At 39.2% G+C, this 17,115-nt stretch overlaps 1 protein-coding gene across 4 annotated transcripts in view; it reads right to left on the bottom strand.

Moving 5' to 3' along the window:
• The window catches only part of GCC2 (GRIP and coiled-coil domain containing 2), a 29,594-nt gene extending 15,402 nt beyond the window's left edge, over positions 1 to 14,192 (bottom strand). For 2 of the 4 annotated variants that reach the window (XM_061377748.1, XM_061377749.1), the window contains exons 1-11: positions 14,026 to 14,190; positions 10,891 to 10,953; positions 10,176 to 10,260; positions 9,062 to 9,129; positions 7,934 to 8,038; positions 4,662 to 7,151; positions 3,903 to 3,972; positions 3,138 to 3,238; positions 2,959 to 3,057; positions 1,460 to 1,579; positions 275 to 439 (exon numbers count right to left, since the gene is read on the bottom strand). In XM_061377748.1, coding sequence (XP_061233732.1) covers positions 275 to 439; positions 1,460 to 1,579; positions 2,959 to 3,057; positions 3,138 to 3,238; positions 3,903 to 3,972; positions 4,662 to 7,151; positions 7,934 to 8,038; positions 9,062 to 9,129; positions 10,176 to 10,260; positions 10,891 to 10,953; positions 14,026 to 14,133 — 3,474 coding nt within the window. In that variant the 5' untranslated portion in view covers positions 14,134 to 14,190. Of the gene's footprint in view, positions 1 to 274; positions 440 to 1,459; positions 1,580 to 2,958; positions 3,058 to 3,137; positions 3,239 to 3,902; positions 3,973 to 4,661; positions 7,152 to 7,933; positions 8,039 to 9,061; positions 9,130 to 10,175; positions 10,261 to 10,890; positions 10,954 to 14,025 lie in introns of all 4 variants that reach the window. The other 2 variants (XM_061377751.1, XM_061377747.1) reach the window with 2 other exon arrangements.
• Between the last annotated feature and the right edge of the window lie 2,923 nt (positions 14,193 to 17,115).

Genomic DNA, 17,115 nt, shown 5'->3' with positions numbered 1-17,115 from the left:
TATTTTTTTGTTTGCTTTAGGAAATCACCAGGAACCAAAGAAAACCCCCTATTATAAAGTGTTTTTTTCACATTCTGTCATCCCCAGCCTACTCTAAGTGGCAGCCTTACAAAATTCTTTCAGTGAACAGATCAAGCCCTCAAAAAAAGATCGAGTCAAGTAACAAGACGACAAAGTATAGAACTTGTTCTATAAAAACTACAGTTTACAATGGTCTAACAGAAGCCACTGAAAGCAATGCTTTAGCTCATACACCATCTCTACAGAATACTACCTTTGTTTTCTGTTCTTTTAGAAGCTTTTCAGCTTCTAGTTCTTTGTCTGCCTTTGCCTTGGCTTTTTGTATCTCCAGTATCTGAGCTTCCAGCAGCTTAGCATTATGTTGCAGTGTTTCAACACGAGCCAGGAGGTCTTCGTTAGCGGAGCGTAACTGATCATGCTGAAATAACCACAGTCAAAAGATATAAACATAATCTGTCAAATTTCCATGCAAATTCAACTAAGATGCTGTCTATATTTAAAACACAAACTCTGTTTTCTATGCAACTCCCTTACAAACAGCACTCCTGCAAGTGAGTCTTCTCCATCTAACTGTTTTAAACCATACTAAGAAATAGGCTAAATTAAAGTCAGTAGCACAATTTGATTACTTTGTTCAGAGTCTCTATAATGCAGATTAAGAATGAAGTATAAGTGAAATAAGCTGCTAATTACCTAACCAGTGTTTTTATTTACAAAATACTTCATAACAAACTTGAAAAATTCAAGGCCTGCATAATCAGCAAAATACATACCACTATTTGCCATTTCTTCCTATCCTATTCACTACTAGCTTCCATTTATAAGGAAATTGTGGTCTAGGTGGATCTTCAGTGTAATTATGTATGGGGCCTGGGAGTTTAAATCCTAAATCCCATTATCTGTTGCAGTTAGCTTTACAAAAATGCATCTCACAGCTGCTTGATTACCATCTTAGACTCTTGCACTCTACAATGCATTCTGAAGTCTCATCTTTGCGAAAGATGCAGAACCCCATAATTAATTTAGTATGTTTAAACACACTGTTTATTAAACAACAAAACAGAAGAAAAAAAACCCTAAAACCAGTGAAACAGCTAAAGGTGCTGTACTTCATGAGAAGTGTATGTAGATGTGAAACCAGGGACAGAATGTAAGTTTGATACTTTTTTTTTAATGTATCTGGTAGATGCAGCAGAGTTGTATGGCCAAACCAAGCCAGAGGTGATAATTTGCTCTCTTCTGTGAGTTGACCTGGGGTAAATTAAATCTTCCTATTGAAAAAGCCAGACATTCTATATATATTTAGCCCAGACAAAATACCAAATGTTGAAAAACTAAAAAGAAACCAAACAACCCAAAGCCTGATTTTCAAGTCACTATTCAAAACACACTTAAGATTACGAAACCATACATAGTAGCAACCACATACAGAACTGACCTGCTGGGATGACACCTGAAGCTGTCTTGTGAGGTCTTCTATCTGGTGTTCAAGATTATTTGCTCTGCCTTTTTCAGAATCCAGCTGTTCTCCTTGCTTATCATATTCTATCAAAAGATTCTTAACACATACAAACACAAATCCATAATTTTTTACAATATACATTGCATAAGCATATTCTATACCTCAGATGCTTACTCATCTTCCTAATATTTCAGTATATGAGTTGTCTTACTGCAACATTGGAATATCAGAATGAAATTAAAGCTATTATTTCGTCATAGGCTCTGAAGAAACCCTTTTCAGTTCATGAAATTCTAAACTGATTCAGGTCAACCTACTGCTTAAAGCAGGGTCAGTAGTGAGATCAAAACAGCTTGCTCAGAGCTTTCTCCAGTCCAGTCTTTCCTGCCTGGAAACGACCTGCCTCCAAGGATGGAGACAGCACTACCTATCTGGGCAACACCTTCCAAAGCTCAACCATCTTCATAGGGCAAAAACAGGGCGACGCATTCAGTTGGAATCTCTCATATCAGTTTAGGACTACTGTCTCTCATCTTGCGCCACCATTAATAACATGACTCTGTTCCTTTGGTAATGTCTTTGTAGGTACTGGAAGGCTGCTATTAGGTCCCTCTCAAGTATTCTCCAGACTGAGCAATTTCTCAGCCTTGTATATCACTTATCCCAGTTCCTTAATCTTGATGGATGTGTACTCCATAACTTTCTCCAGATCACTGCTGAAGTTAAAGAAGACGGGTCCCAGCACAGAACCCTTTGGTACCCCATTTGCTACTGGCATCTAATACAAGCCATTAATTGCTACTCTCCAAGACAAACCATGCAACTGCTTTTTAAGTACCCATTCAGCTGTTTTCCCATTTAGATCATAAAGTCCTAGTGTGGATACCAGAGTACTGTGAGAGAGCATCAAAAGCCTTCCTGAAGCCAACATAAGTGAGAAGCCCTGTTCTTCTCCCATCCACAATTCCAACAGGCAATCAGATTAATCAGACACAATTTACTCTTGGTGAATCAATGCTGACTGTCCCTAGTCACCTACTTCTGCTTCATGTGCTCAGAGACATGCTCCAAGACTTGCTCCTGAGGAATCGTTAGTTTATGTCTTTTTCACTTAAGGACTTCCTAACTGATCACAAATTCAACATACTCTGAAGAACTTACAAGGATTTATGTTTTGCCTCAGCAATATTATTTGGTATGTATGATACTAGATTTGAAAGGTTTAAAATACCATCCAATAGAAAGGAAGTGCCTTATTCCCTTCTGACAGCAGACACGCAGTTCCGCTACCAGAACCTTACATTTCTAGACATGGGTACCCAACTGCACTGACACAATTTCTTTTGCCAAACATTCTTGTGCAAATAAATAGCAATATATATATATATACAGGCTAGGCTTCAAAAGCAAAGTTTTTTCTTTTTACTTTTCTTTTTACTGTTAGCTGTCTTTTGCAAATATAGTACTATTCTTACCTTATAGCTTTCAGCTCCTTGAATGACATCTTTCATTGAAGCAGACAACTGATCTTTTTCTGACCGAACCAACTCCAATTCCTCCCTAAGAGTCTGCATCTTTTTAAAAAGAAAGGAGTGTCATTAAAACAGAAACCCACATGCAGAATGTTCTTCATATGAAGAAGCAGTCAGGGTACCTCTTTTCGGCTGGCATCTAATTCTTTCTTTGCTTTCACAGCAACAACCTTAATTTTATTTAGCTTCTCTCCTTTTTCTGCAGATTCTTTTTCAAGCCTTCCTAAAATAAATAAATGAGAAAGAGAAAAATATGCCTCACCTCTCCTCTCCCCCAAGAACTGATATGAAATTCAATTAGAACATAAATACAAACATGACTTGAAAATAAAATATAAAGCAGGAGGAGATGTTTAGATGTTTCATTCAGTTAAGCATTTACATTTAAGCCAAAACATCCAGCCACATAGACAGCTTGGGGAAAATCTTTCTGTGTTTCAGAGGCTTCCATCACACTTAATGTCAAGAGTCATATTCCTGTCTACATAAAATTGTAACAGCTCAGAACCATTTCCTTTCTAATGTGTTGGGATAACTGCAATGAGGCAACAGCAGTTTCGGCAAAGCTTTGCTTTCCTCTCTTCTTGGCAGCCTCAGGGATTCTTATTGACATAATTATTTCCCATATTTACAAATTAAAATTAAATCCACTACACCATTTACAGCCATATGCACACAGGAAGAAAAGACCTTAAGAAATATAAAATCTAAGATAGCTAACAACATTTTAAATACTTAATGGAAGGAATATTGTAGGAAGTTGCATTGATTACCTACTTCTCACCTTCCTTGGCTGTAGGAAATACAGGACAATTATGCAGAGAAACAAAAACTAACAATCCAAACACCCAAACTTTTTACATGAAAGAGAACAGTGAGAAAGATACCAATTTTTTCCTGAAGCTCTGCTACTGAAGACTTTTGATCAGTTTTCTCAGCAATTGTCTCCATTGAATTCTGTATTATAAACAAAAGATATAAGAAGTATTACAAAAATGCCTTTGTGATGTTTTTCCCCTAACAAGCCACCAGAAGTTTCAGCTACAGCTGGGCTATGTCTACATTCTTACTACCAAGAAACTCTTTATGTGCAATTTCATATCAGCTTTGTAACTGAAAAGCATAATTATGAGGAAAGGAAAACATTCCAACCTTTGAACAGCTGCTTTCCAGCCTGTCGGAGGACAGAAAACAAAAAGGGAGACCACTAATTCTGTAGCTGTCAGTTTTACATAATCATCAATTCCCAGGACCTGAAGTTAGGAGTAGATAATGCAGATCAAGCGGGAATTTTGTTTGAGATGGAACCATAGAAATGTAGAAGTGAAAGATTATGAGGTCGGTTAGTCCATCTAGTTAAATGATTACTGAGGGGTATTGATAGGAAGAGAGGTTGAAATACAAGCAACTTTTGTCAACAGATCATTATGACTGCTTTGGTTCTGTTGTTTATTCCTGGGAGAAAGGAGGAGATTTTGATGTGCTAGGGAACTCAGAAACATGTTATATTTATAGAAGAGAAACTCACTTTCAGGCCAAGGGAAGAAAAAAGAAAAAGAAGAAAAAGAGAATTGAAAGTATTTTTTGAACCTTAATTCTGAAGACTTTAGAGGTTTAGTCTGTATACTTCAATAACAAAATATAACCTTTAGAGAATTCAGTTCGTCTTTCACATTTCTAAGTTCAGTTTCCTTTTGTTCCAGAATGACATTTAAGTTGTCTTGTTTCTCTGATCCTTTTTGCTGTTCTTGTATTTGACTTTCATAAAAAGCAAGTTTTTGAGTAAGCTCTTCGGTATTAGCTAAAAGATCTTGATTTTCAATCCTTGTTTTTTCACTGGCCTTCTTCAGCTCCTGGAGATCACACTGAAGTGCTTCTTTTTCAGACAACACTTCTTCCAATTCTTCTTTCAAGAGTTCCTTTTCTTTTTCCAAATCCTGAATCAGGGATCTATATTCTGTATATTGAGCTGCATTTTCTTGCTCTATCCTCTCAACTTCCTGCTGCAAATGAAGAACTTCCTCCTCCTTCTGCAGAGCAAGGCACTGCTGCTCTTTTAGTTTGGACATGTATTCATCTGCAATTTCTAGCAAGTTAAGAGAATCACACTCTTCACTGTAACCCGAAACACTGGACCCCGCTTGCTCAAGTAAGCGGTACAGCTGAGTTCTCACAAGGGATCTGTGCTCTTGTTCACTTTCAAGTAATGTTGATATATGGTCTTTTTCTGCAGCCATCATTCGTATTTTCTTTTCTAAGTTTTCAGAATGCTCTTTCAACACCAACCAACCATCTTTTTCAGAGGTGATCTTTTCCAGCTCTTCACTTAATTTGCCTTTTTCATGAGTTATTTTCTTATTTTCCTCACGAAGAGTATGCGCTTCAGATGAAAGGCTCTCTCTTTCACGCATGAGAGATTCAATCTGGTTTTCCAGTTGCTCTAGCATTTGAGCATTTTCATTCTTTCTAGTTAAAGCTTCGTTCAGTCTCTCCATTAATTCTTCCACCTTTTTGTTCAGGTCAGTATTGTAGTGGTTAGCAACATCTATTTCTTGCTGAAGTTCCTGATTTTTTCCTTGTTCTTGCTTGCACCTTTCCTGAAGGGTTTTTCTTTCTTCACCCAAGCATTTCACTTCATTTAAAATATTCTTGTTTTGATCAGTAAGAGAAATAATCTTCTTCTCCAGTTCTTTTATAGCAGTCTCTTTTTGGTCGATGGAGCTTGTTATTGTGTTATTCTCCTTCTGTAGACTAAGAATTTTACATTTAAGTTCTTCCACATCTGGCTGATTAGATGACAATTTTTCTATTTCTTCCCGGAGGCGATTCACAGTTTCAAGAAGAACATCCTTTTCATTGAAAGCAGCCCGGAGTTTCTGTTGCAGTTCACTCACATCAGAAGCTTGCTGTTGTCTCATTGATTCAAACTCCTGGCTGATCTTTCCAGCAGATTCCCCTAGTTCAGTCTGTAGAGTTTCCATTGTTTCTCTCAGGCTGTTGTAACTGGACACCGCTTCTTCCTTCTCCTGAGTTAGCTTTTCAAGTTGGTCTCTAAGTTCCTGCATTTCAAAAACTAATGCCATCTTTTCTTTTTCAGAACCAGATAATAAAGTTTCACTTAGTTCAGCAATTTCTCTCTTATGTTGTTCTTTCAGAGTCTGAGTCTCTAACTTATGCTCTTTTACAGCAGTTTCACAGTGCTGTCTTGCTGCCTGAAGCTCCAACTTTAGTTTTTCAATTGCACAACAGTAGTCTTCTTTAGTAAGCTGCAGTTCATTTATCTTAAAATCCAAGTCTTCCCTCTCATGAAAGTACTCATCCTTCATGTGATGGATTTCCTCTTCCAGTTTTAGTTTAACATTACTCATATAAGTTAATTCATCTTTTAATATAGTATGTTGAGACTGAAGCTCTTCCAAACTATGCTCCAGCTGCCTAACCTTGTCTTCCATTGTTGCTTCTACACAAGGTTCTTCTTGTGTATCTACAATGCCTACCTTGTTTTCTACATTTTTATTTAAGACTTCTCTCAGCTGCTGCAAATCATATTCACGCTGATCAGTCCTAGCACATATTTCATCCTTTGCATTTTTCTCTTTTATTAAGCCCTCCTCTGCCAAACTGTGTTGTAACTGATTTATCTGACTTTGCTTTTCTTCATTTTCTTTAGAGGCTATTTCAAGCTGATGCATCAATGTTGACACCTCTTCCTGATGGGCAATTTTTAATTTTTTAAGTTCTTCATTCAGAATTTTTATTTCATTATGGTAACACTCAGAGTTGCTTTTCACAGTTTCTTGCAGATTTGTCACTTCTTTGGTTTTGTCTTCATTCACAGTTTCCAACTGCTTGCTCAGACACAAAATCTGCTCCTCATAAGCAGATTTAATTCTTTGGACATCATCTTGTAATCTTTTAACTTCTTTTTGACTATCATTAAGACATTCAATATGTTCCATCAGCCCCATTTGTTTCTTCACTTGTTCTTCTAATTCCATTTTCAGCTTTGCTAAATCTTCATTGTGTTTACATTGTGCATTTGCTAATTCCCTCTTCAGAGCTTTTATTTCTTCCAGAGATTCAGTACTTGATTGCTCCAGTTGCTTCTGCAATTCTTCTGTCTTAGCCACTGCAGCCTAAACAAACAGGCAAGTTATTAAATACTGGTAATTTTGCACACACAATAGAAGTCCTTAGTTTTAAAGACTGCTACAGTTTTCAAATATCTAATTACATTAGGACAACTCAATTCAGAAGACAGTGCAGAGAGGACAAAAATGGATGAGAATGTAGAATAAGAAAAGAAAACTAAGTCTTAAATCATGTTTACCAGCATAACTTCACAAAATGGTCATGACAGACTTCAGCTCTCGCAACTATTCTGATAATGTATTAAAGACTAAATTGCTTTTAGTGCACCAGATTCAAGTATCTGGAATATAACAATGTTCATCAGTTGCAAGCAATTCACTCTTGACTTCATTACCAATTGAGATTACTGACATAATATAGATGCCTTGGCTGACAGGTTCCTTCCTGTGAATACCTGAATGTAAACCTTGTATTTCCCATGGAAAGACAGATCTGACTGATTGAAGCTGTCATGTATGTAGACACCTAATGTACAGACTGAATTCTTTTTGAACACCTGTGGATCTAGCTGGTGCATATAAAATTTTCAATATTTATACTCATCCCTTTAAAAACTATAAATTAAGAAATTTAGACGATGGCCATTAACATATGAAGCCTTTAGGGTTGTTTCTTATTTCGGGGCGGGAGGGGGGGTGTTAGGTAAAAAAGGCAAGTGAAGGAAAATATTAAAATGAAAGTGAAACACACAACAAGTAAAACTAAACAGTAAAAATAAACATAATTCTGAAATATTTTAGTAATGTTCTATTGCTCATTTCAGTACCTCTGCTTCTTGCTTCCTCTGAACATTTTCCTTTTTCAGAGCAATGCACTGCTGCTCAGTTTCAGCTTTTTCCAGAAGTACAACATCCAGTCTTTCTGTGAGAGCCTAATTTAAGGGAGAAAGATCACTTAAAAAAGAATTCCTAACATTGGAAGCTTGATAAATGTTTGCAAACTGCAGAAACTCGCATATGCTTAAATGACTTGGTCAATTAAAAGAATGACTCTGATTTTAAAAATTACTTTCAGCCCAAATATCATAGAATCATAGAATACTTGGGGTTGGAAAGGACCTTAAGATCATCTAGTTCCAAACCCCCTGCCATGGGCAGGGGCACCTCACACTAAACCATGTCACCCAAGGCTCTGTCCAACCTGGCTTGAGCACTGCCAGGGATGGAGCATTCACAACTTCCTTGGGCATCCTATTCCAGTGCCTCACCACCCTCACAGTAAAGAACTTCCTCCTTATATCTAACCTTAACAGATCTAGAACAGCTAGACTAAAACAGTGATGTTAAATAATAGTTTCTGTTCAAAATTGTATTTCTGATCAGCTCATATTTTATCAACAGGTGGTGGTGGAAGCTCCCCTTCTGTAGAAAAGAAATCTCCATCCAAATTATTAAAAACGATTTCCCAGTTGATAAATTCCTCCTCACTACCAATTTACTTTCATATGTTGTCTATGACCCTACTTTGAGAAAGACAGATGTTCTTGCCACTTAAAAATTCCTGTTACTTTTCTCAAAGTATTTCTTGTGACATGCAACATTAATTACGGGTTTCTGATCTCACTGAATGACTGCCTCAGGAGTTTTCGAAATGGCTGAAGTCTTTCCACAGTGGACATTCTAAAACAAAAGCCTGTCTAACCAGCTACACAAGGAAAAAGTCTTGCTGATAAAGTTGTACAATTCTGTACTATTCCTCACAAAATAGAGTGTTTTCTGAAAAGCAGAGGAAGGAGGAAAAAAAGAGGGTTTAGGAAGGTCCTGAATTTCCAAAAAATTATTACATTCAACTGGAATAACAGTTTTAAAGCTATTTACTATTTACCAAATTATTTCTGTATACTTACTTCAGATAACATTGTGTAATGCATTAAAAATCCACCATGTATTCCTACCTGAATAATATCATCAGCTCCTCCAGTAGCTGCTTTAGATCTGAGCTCTTCAATTTCTTTCTCTAGTTCTTAAAAAAACAAAAGTATAGAAATTTCACAGCATGAATCGATGCCCCTTCACAGTAGCAAATTATATGTAAATCCAGTGCCTAAAGATGCTCCTATTCAAATCAGAATCATCTTTTATTTAATCAATTTTTGGTTTTGGGGTTTTTTTTACTGAGTGATAGAAGGGGCTAATGGAAAGAGACTACTACTTCTCAGGTCTTGACATTTAGCATGGTTTCCTAAGGAAGCAGAACTTCCTTGTTTGGGTAGAGGGACAACAGATAGAAATCAGTCTGATGATGATCTTACCTACTATTTCATGATCAGTTTAAGCCAGAGAAAAGACATTCAGTTCCTATTGGCTCTCTATAAATAGGCAGCAGGCAGAAGAACAAGGCCTTATGAATAACCCCATTGAGGAAAGGCCTACTATAGCCCAACTGATCCTTACTGTTTCACTGGGAAGCTACCAAGTCAGCATAACTGTAACTCCAAACAAGGGGAAGTGACACAGGGAAAGTCCAAATAGTGAACCACTATACAAAAAGGGATGGCAGAGAGGAGAAGAACAGCACAGAAGAGCACAGATCTACACAGGATAGTTTTAGTTGGTTAACAGAAAATTTTGTTTGATAATTTTACAATTTCTTGTTAAAGCAGTAAATGATCAAATATAACATAGTTAACCATCTTAAAGAAGCCATTTTACTCTACAACAGTACTAATTATGCAAAAATCTATCATAGAGACATTCCCCTTCCCATCTGCTTCCTGAAAAGCAACAGGTATCCCTGTAACTGATATGTGGAACAGACAACGACAAGTCCCATTTCAACTCTTGCACAAACTACGTTGTTCCATCATGCCATACTGCCAGATCAGAATTAATTTAATACTTGACCAAATCAATGCTTCTTTTTCTTCCCTTCCTTGCTTAAAGGACTTCAGTCCTTACCCTCCCACAAAAAGAAAAAAAGAAACCTAGCAAAAATATGCACTGATATTTGAAAAGGTCAAATTATTATCAAGCACTGAGGCAGAAACTGTTTTCTTCCCATTAAGGTACCTGTACATCTTGACTTCACTTTCTGTATAAGCATCACTTGCTTTTTTGCAAACTTGATGAGATCTTCTTTGGGTAATGTGTCCAGCTGTAAAAAACAGAAGTATTAGAGAAACCAGCTTCCTATAATCTAGAGATAAACAGAAAGCAGGGCATTTTAGCATTCAACTCCAAGAAGCTAAATTTTAGGACAAGAAATTGTCTTAGCACACATTTGAAAGACCAGTCCAAGTTACTGCTGTTCTGTTATCAAATGTTGTTATTTCAAGAGCAGTAACAGAAACTATCTCTAATAGTGTACTTTTCAAAAATCATTCTAGAACACAGAAGTGGGCAGCATCAGTTAGACAGGGAAACTCACTTGGGAACAGTTACAATTCAGTAATATACTTTAAACAATGTTTTGAAACCAGCATGCTGTAACATTAACAGGCACATTATGAAATAGACTGTTGCCAAAACTGCATGCTACTGATATTTTATAAAATATTATAACAGGAAGAGAACATATCAGTAAGAGAATTTTCTTCCCCCCATATATTTTTCAAAACACCTTTGCCTAGTGTTTATATGTCTTTTTTTTTTTTTTTCCCCAAGAAGTCCAGAAGACAGTTTAAAAATACCTTTATGTCTTCCTATTACTCACAGCTTGCAGGCTAAGCTGGAACCCTTTCAACTACTGCTATCCAAACAAATGACATTTGTGAGGGCTGATTACCTTTGATTTGCCTGATCCCGGTGTGACAGAAGACGCCACCACCTCTTGCCCAGCATCTTGAACCTATAACAAATTAAAGCACTATGGTCGATAACTGAACTTTTGAATGTAAGATTACTGAAAGAAACGCAAGCTGCAAACACCAAGAATAACCGAATATAACGGAAGCTTGAAAAAAAAACCAAACCTATTTGCAAGACTGGTCAGAAGGATAATGTAAAAAAAAAAAAAATCTGATATACATATATCATGATTAGTACAATAGAACAGCAGAATAGAAAACTACTGATTTCCAAACCAGTATGATCTGATCTTAAGATTCCATTACCAAACTGACATCTAGAGTTGATACACTACTCAAAAAGCATTCTATTTACAAGAGGTTACAAAGGCATGACTCACTATCTTGTTCTTAAAAGACTCATTTAAAAAAGGCACGAACAGAAAAACCATGTAGAGGAGCAGCAATTAAGTCAAACTTTGGGAACCTTTCATCCATATATACCCCTCAACTTCTTTTTCTTTCTTTCTTAAACACACATTACACTAGTTATCACTAGAATTCTTAGCCTAAAGAACAGAACTGAAAAGACTGCAAAGTCCAGGCTCTTTTGAACAAAATATAACAGTCCCACAGGCACTATTTTTCCTTAGAAAACCACACTGTTTAGCACCAGAAGTCCTGGCCTGACACATATTTGAAAAGGCTCTGTAAATTCAGGGCTCCCTATTCCTAAAATACATGAATAATGCATTCTACTGTAAACTTCCACAGATCTAATCTGGAAGACCATGTTACTTTACAGCAGTTTATATGAGATATGCTTACCTATATTCAGGATGATGAAGAAAGACACGTAACAGAGATGGGGCAAAGTAAAATGGAACAGGCACTTCCAGTATATTAAATGTAGCATTTCCAAGCTGTGACCTTTACACTACTTTTTCCTTTCTACTAGCCTGTGTGCGTATGTCTGAATAAAAGTGAAGGGGTGTACATATCATTATTTGTGGATTTATATAGCTAGGTGTTTGCATTTCTATAGCTAGGTATGTATACATACATACCTTCAATTTATTTGGCTACTCTCTTTATTATCATACTTGTCTTTATTCTGACAAAAACCCACCTTGTAACAGAAGCTGGATTTAAACACTGATCGAATGGAGAATAACTCACAAGAACAGCTGATACAGATAATAAGAAAGGTCATCAGAAATATGAGCTCAGGTACAGACCAAGGACCAAGGCAGTTACAGCTTTCTCTCTCTGTATCACATTGGCTTGAGGGTTGTTTTTGGTTTTTTTTTGAGATGGCAAAAAAGAAACTTATTAGAAAATAATGTGCCTGTTAAACATAAATACTGCATTAAAAAAATTATATAATTTAAGTTTCAGATTTCCTTGGTATGCAAAGCTGTGCCAACATTTACATCCGTAATATTTCAGTACCGCAGTTACTAAAACAGTCCCTACAACCAGACGCTTCCACAGTGTAATTAAGTATAACAAATTGTACATACTGTTTAGAAAATGATAGCATATGTCTCTTCATGCTACAGTTCAGTCAGATGGATCTACACATTACTTTTACTCTCCTTTAAGCTAATACACAGAAGGGCAGAACTATGTATCATGTAACACAACACATCCAGTTTTGCTGTTCTGATAACATAAACCATAAGAAGCTTGTAGAATGTAGAGGGTTTCACCCATCTGAACTGAATAATGACGAGGAAGATGAGCTAATACAAAAAAACTAATATCTTCATTGATTAGGTGCATCTGAGATGCGAGTCAGCAGATAGTAGGTACACTTCTAAGCACCAAATCCTGCAAGTTTTCATTCAACCATTTTGAAACCAAGGCATGCTCCCATGCTTTACCTATACATATATAGATACATATATATACACATATACATGCACATATTTCATTTAAAACCTACTTTATCTACACTAAGGTGTTTCTGAGACAGTTTATCATGTTCTGTGTATTTTAATTGCTATCCACCCTATACTTTTGCAACAACTTAACATACTCCTAGAAAGCCCAACTGATACATAAATGCAACATATTAGACTTTGATGCAAACTGTGGCAATAATAACCATTACAAACAGTGACTTTCTGAGCAGCATGCAACTTTCAGACACCACCAACTCTACTCATACCAAGTAACATCAAAACACCTTTTGAGTTATTACTTCAGCCAGCAGAGGCATTAAACCTCTATTAGAATGCATGCAGCTCAGAAACTATCACAGAATTATAGAATCACAGAATGGTTTGGGTTGGAAGGGACCTTAAAGCTCATTCAATTCCAACCCCCCTGCCATGGGCAGGGACACCTTTCACTAAACCAGACTGCTCAAAGGCCCGTCCAGTCTGGCCTTGAACACTGCCAGAGATGGAGCTTCCACAGCTTCTCTGGGCAACATGTGCCAGTGCCAGTAACCCAGGTGAGTTACTTTCATGTACGAGTTTTAACCTCAAGGCTGCCTTTAGATTCGCCTTGGTGTTTATACTAGATACACATACTTCGGTAATTTTACTTGCTTGTGTTGGGAGGCATTTCATAGTTGACATACTGTGAACACGAGATCATCTCAGCAGAAAAGGAACGCCTATTCACCCGTGGGTACTTTTAAAGAGCAACCACGCAACACACTGTCATCCGAGTGTTTCTTCCTGTGACTAGGCACCGGCTGATATCCCCCAGCCGTGCCAACAGGATGACAGCCCCACCTCCTCCCCGGAGGCACTAAGCAAGCCCTGGAGCCCGCACCAGCGCCCACACTGCCGCAGGCCCAGATCAGCGCGCCCATTCCCACCCACACCCCCTGCGCAGGCGGGCTGCCCATCGTACTCTCCCTCAGCGCAGCCGCCCAACGGGGCTGCACCGCGCCGCGGGCAGGCGCTGAGGAGGCGCTGGCCCCGCGTCAACGGCCACCGCTGGGGGACTAAGCACGAAAGGGGGCGTGGGGAGGACGGAGGGCCTGGCCCGCACCTACCGCGTACTGCAGCCCAAGGTCGTGCGCCCCCCGCCCCCTTCCTCAGCTACCGACTGCCCCCCTCCCCGGCGGCTGCGCAAGCCTCCCCCTCCTTCCTCATCCTCGCCTGCCGCCCTTTTACCTCCATGGCGGGGCCGGCTGGCTGCAGGGGCGGGGAGAGCGCGGCGGCAGCACCGCAGCCGCTGTCAGCACCGCTACATCCTCCCCGACCCACTTCCGCCTCCGTCATCCCCGCACGCCGGTAACGCAGAGCCGAGCCGGCGGGCTGTCAGGGGACGTCCGTCACCTAAGTCCCGCCCCCTGCCCGCCCACTGCTGCGCGGCGGGGTGATGGGGGGGGGTGGAAGGGTCGCCACGTAGGTCAGCGATAGTGGGCCAATACTACCTGGCGCAGGTTGTACTGCAGGCGACCCGCCCCGGAGGCTAAGCCGACTGGCCCGATCCAGGCGGTGCAGGCGGTGCTGGCAGCCGCACGCTCTCCGTCTAGTGATAGCGGCACAAGGGAAGGGGTACGGCTGCAGCGCGACCGTGCCCGCCATTTCCCGTGCTGATGGGCTCCTGAGGGTACGAGCTGGTGCGGGGGCACCTGAGGGTGCGGGGAGCGTGTTAGGAGGCAAGCGTGTCTCACTGTCACCGTGAGGAGATGAGGAGGTGAACAGCTGTGTGCTCAGTCAGGCACTGATGGATTGAAGACCCTGATTTTAGTATCTTCATGAAAGCACAGAGTGATTAAGTTATTGAGGTTATAATATTATTGTGATAGGACAAGTGGTAATGGATTAAAACTTAAACAGGAGAAGTTTAGGTTAGATATGAGAAGGAAGTTCTTTACTGTGAGAGTGATGAGGCACTGGAATGGGTTGCCGAGGGAAGTTGTGACTGCTGCATCCCTGGCAGTGTTCAAGGCCGTGTTGGACAGCCTTGGGTGACATGGTTTAGTGTGAGGTGTCCCTGCCCATGGCAGGGGGGTTGGAACTTGATGATCTTAAGGTCCTTTCCAACCCTAACTATTCTATGAGTCTATGATTTAGTATCTGAAGGGGGCCTACAAGGATGCCAGAGAGGGACTTTTCATCAGGGACTGGAGCAATAGGACAAGGGGCAGCGGGTTCAAACTCAAATAGGGGAGATTCAGTTTAACTATAAAGAAGAAGTTCTTTACTGTGAGGGTGGTGAAGCACTGGAACAGGTTGCCCAAAGTGGTAAATGCTCCATCCCTGACAGTGTTTAGGGCCAGGCTGAACAGGGCTTTGAGCAACCTGATCTAATGGAAGGTGTCCCAGCTCATGGTAGGGGGCTGGAACATGAGCTTTAATGTCCCTTCCAAACCAAACTATTCTGTGATTCTATTTATCAAACATTGGGTGTGAAAGACTACCAGAATAAGCAGCATAAGCCAAGTATAATGGCTTGTAGTTCAGTTTTGTAAAAGACACTTTTATGACCATTTACGTAGGTGATCATTACCTACTTTAAAGTGCATATGTCTTTTATTATAGTTGTGTATGCACTTTGGTAGTGCCTGAGTTATTTTTGACATGTCATGATAAGTAATTGCCTTTTAATGAAAAGTTGCCTGGGAAGAACAATATAGGTCTATTATTCTATTTACAGTTCACTGGATAAATACTGAATAACATGAAATGAAGTGTGGTGTCATGAGACAATATTATTTTAATAAAAAAAAAAGAGTCATGTTAGTCAAAATGCTGCTCGGGGAAAAATAATTTGCATTTTTCCAAGTTCGCTTATTGTCATTCTTTTTTTTAAAATTCAAATGGCAAATAGTGACAAAAGGCAGAGAAGTTCTTCACACACACCTCAGCAATGATTTCCTTGTTTTTTTTTTTTCTTTCATCCAACGCATTCATTGTATATTATGTATGTTTTTTTATACTGTAATCTATGCAGGTACACAACTGCAGCAGGAGCATATGATTCCATCTCTCACAGAGGTTGCTGAAAAGAAACAGATCTCCCTAAACAAACCACAAGAAGCTGTTTTTCCATTACTTTTATCTATTATTGTACTTTTTTTTAGAAGCACCACAGGGCACTAAGCTGTTGAATTCTTTCTTTTCCCATTTGCTTTGGGGGACTGAACTGGGTACCTACGCCTGTGCTGCTGTGGTCTAACCATGGGGTTTTACACAACTTCAAGAAGAGCCTTTCCAGATACAGACCTTCCAAAGCCACCCTGTAGCAAAAGCTTTTGACGTTGAGCTCTGCCATACTGCACAGCTCTGTCCTTCCAAGTCAGCCCCAGTTGAAGCTGGTGTTGGGGAAAGCACTGCAGGAAAGGTTACCTTCTGTTTGGGAAAACTCCAGAGAAAAAAGGTTTCATGTAAACTTGCTCCTTCTGTCAGTCCTCAGAAAAGGTATTACGATCCAACTCCTGAGTCATCTCTTGACTTAGCCTACAAGGGAATTGATTTTGGAGATTGTCCAAGGCAGACACATAAAGGTCTTCAGATGTGTTTGTGATGAGGACAATCAACTACTGTCTCACTCACTGCAGGCTTTCTAAAACTGATCCTGGCTAGGGAGCAATAAGCCCCATCTCCCAGAGCTCCCTACTTCTGTGAGACAGGTATTTGACAGAGACAGGCCAGTTCTCCCTTCACATCCCCTCCATTTTGTGCAATAGAATTACAATTGTTGTAAAAGGTTGTTTTGATAGTCTTTCATTCTAGTCCTAAATTGCAACAGCAATTGCAAATTATCCTGGCTAGGGAATGGCAGAAGAATTGAAAAAGTTTCTAGAATAAAAAGAAAAGAGATTGAGAATTTTGATAGTTGATTGTTTCAGTTCGTTACATTGTATAGTACAAGTTTCTCCATATTTTGTGAGGAAAAATACCAGTTCATACCAGCAATAGTCTTGCATGATTCTCTTAAACAGTTCAAGAATTGTATGCCTCACCTATCCAGAAGGAGCCAGTAAATTAATATAAGTACTCTATGCAGCTAATTTGAGACAAGATGAAGGAGAAAAACAAGAATAATTTATATGCTCCATGTACTCCATTATTTTATTATCTTTGTAAAAGATAATTAGTTAATCTTTTTAAGTATAATTTTTTATGTAAAACAAGATTGCCAAGATGTTTATGAGATCTGTTGAGGCAGAGCATAGCAAACATTAAATCCTGCTTTTATTGAGAAGCCAAGTCCTACAGTGCTGTAATTAGCCCTTACATCAAGGCAGGATG

The sequence above is a fragment of the Neopsephotus bourkii genome, unplaced genomic scaffold, assembly GCF_033783945.1.
Source record: "Neopsephotus bourkii isolate Nb327-2 ecotype Australia unplaced genomic scaffold, CSIRO-AGI_Nbou_v1 NB_1760, whole genome shotgun sequence".
Classification (NCBI taxonomy): Eukaryota; Metazoa; Chordata; class Aves; order Psittaciformes; family Psittacidae; genus Neopsephotus; species Neopsephotus bourkii.
This window is presented reverse-complemented; position numbering and strand designations above follow the sequence as displayed.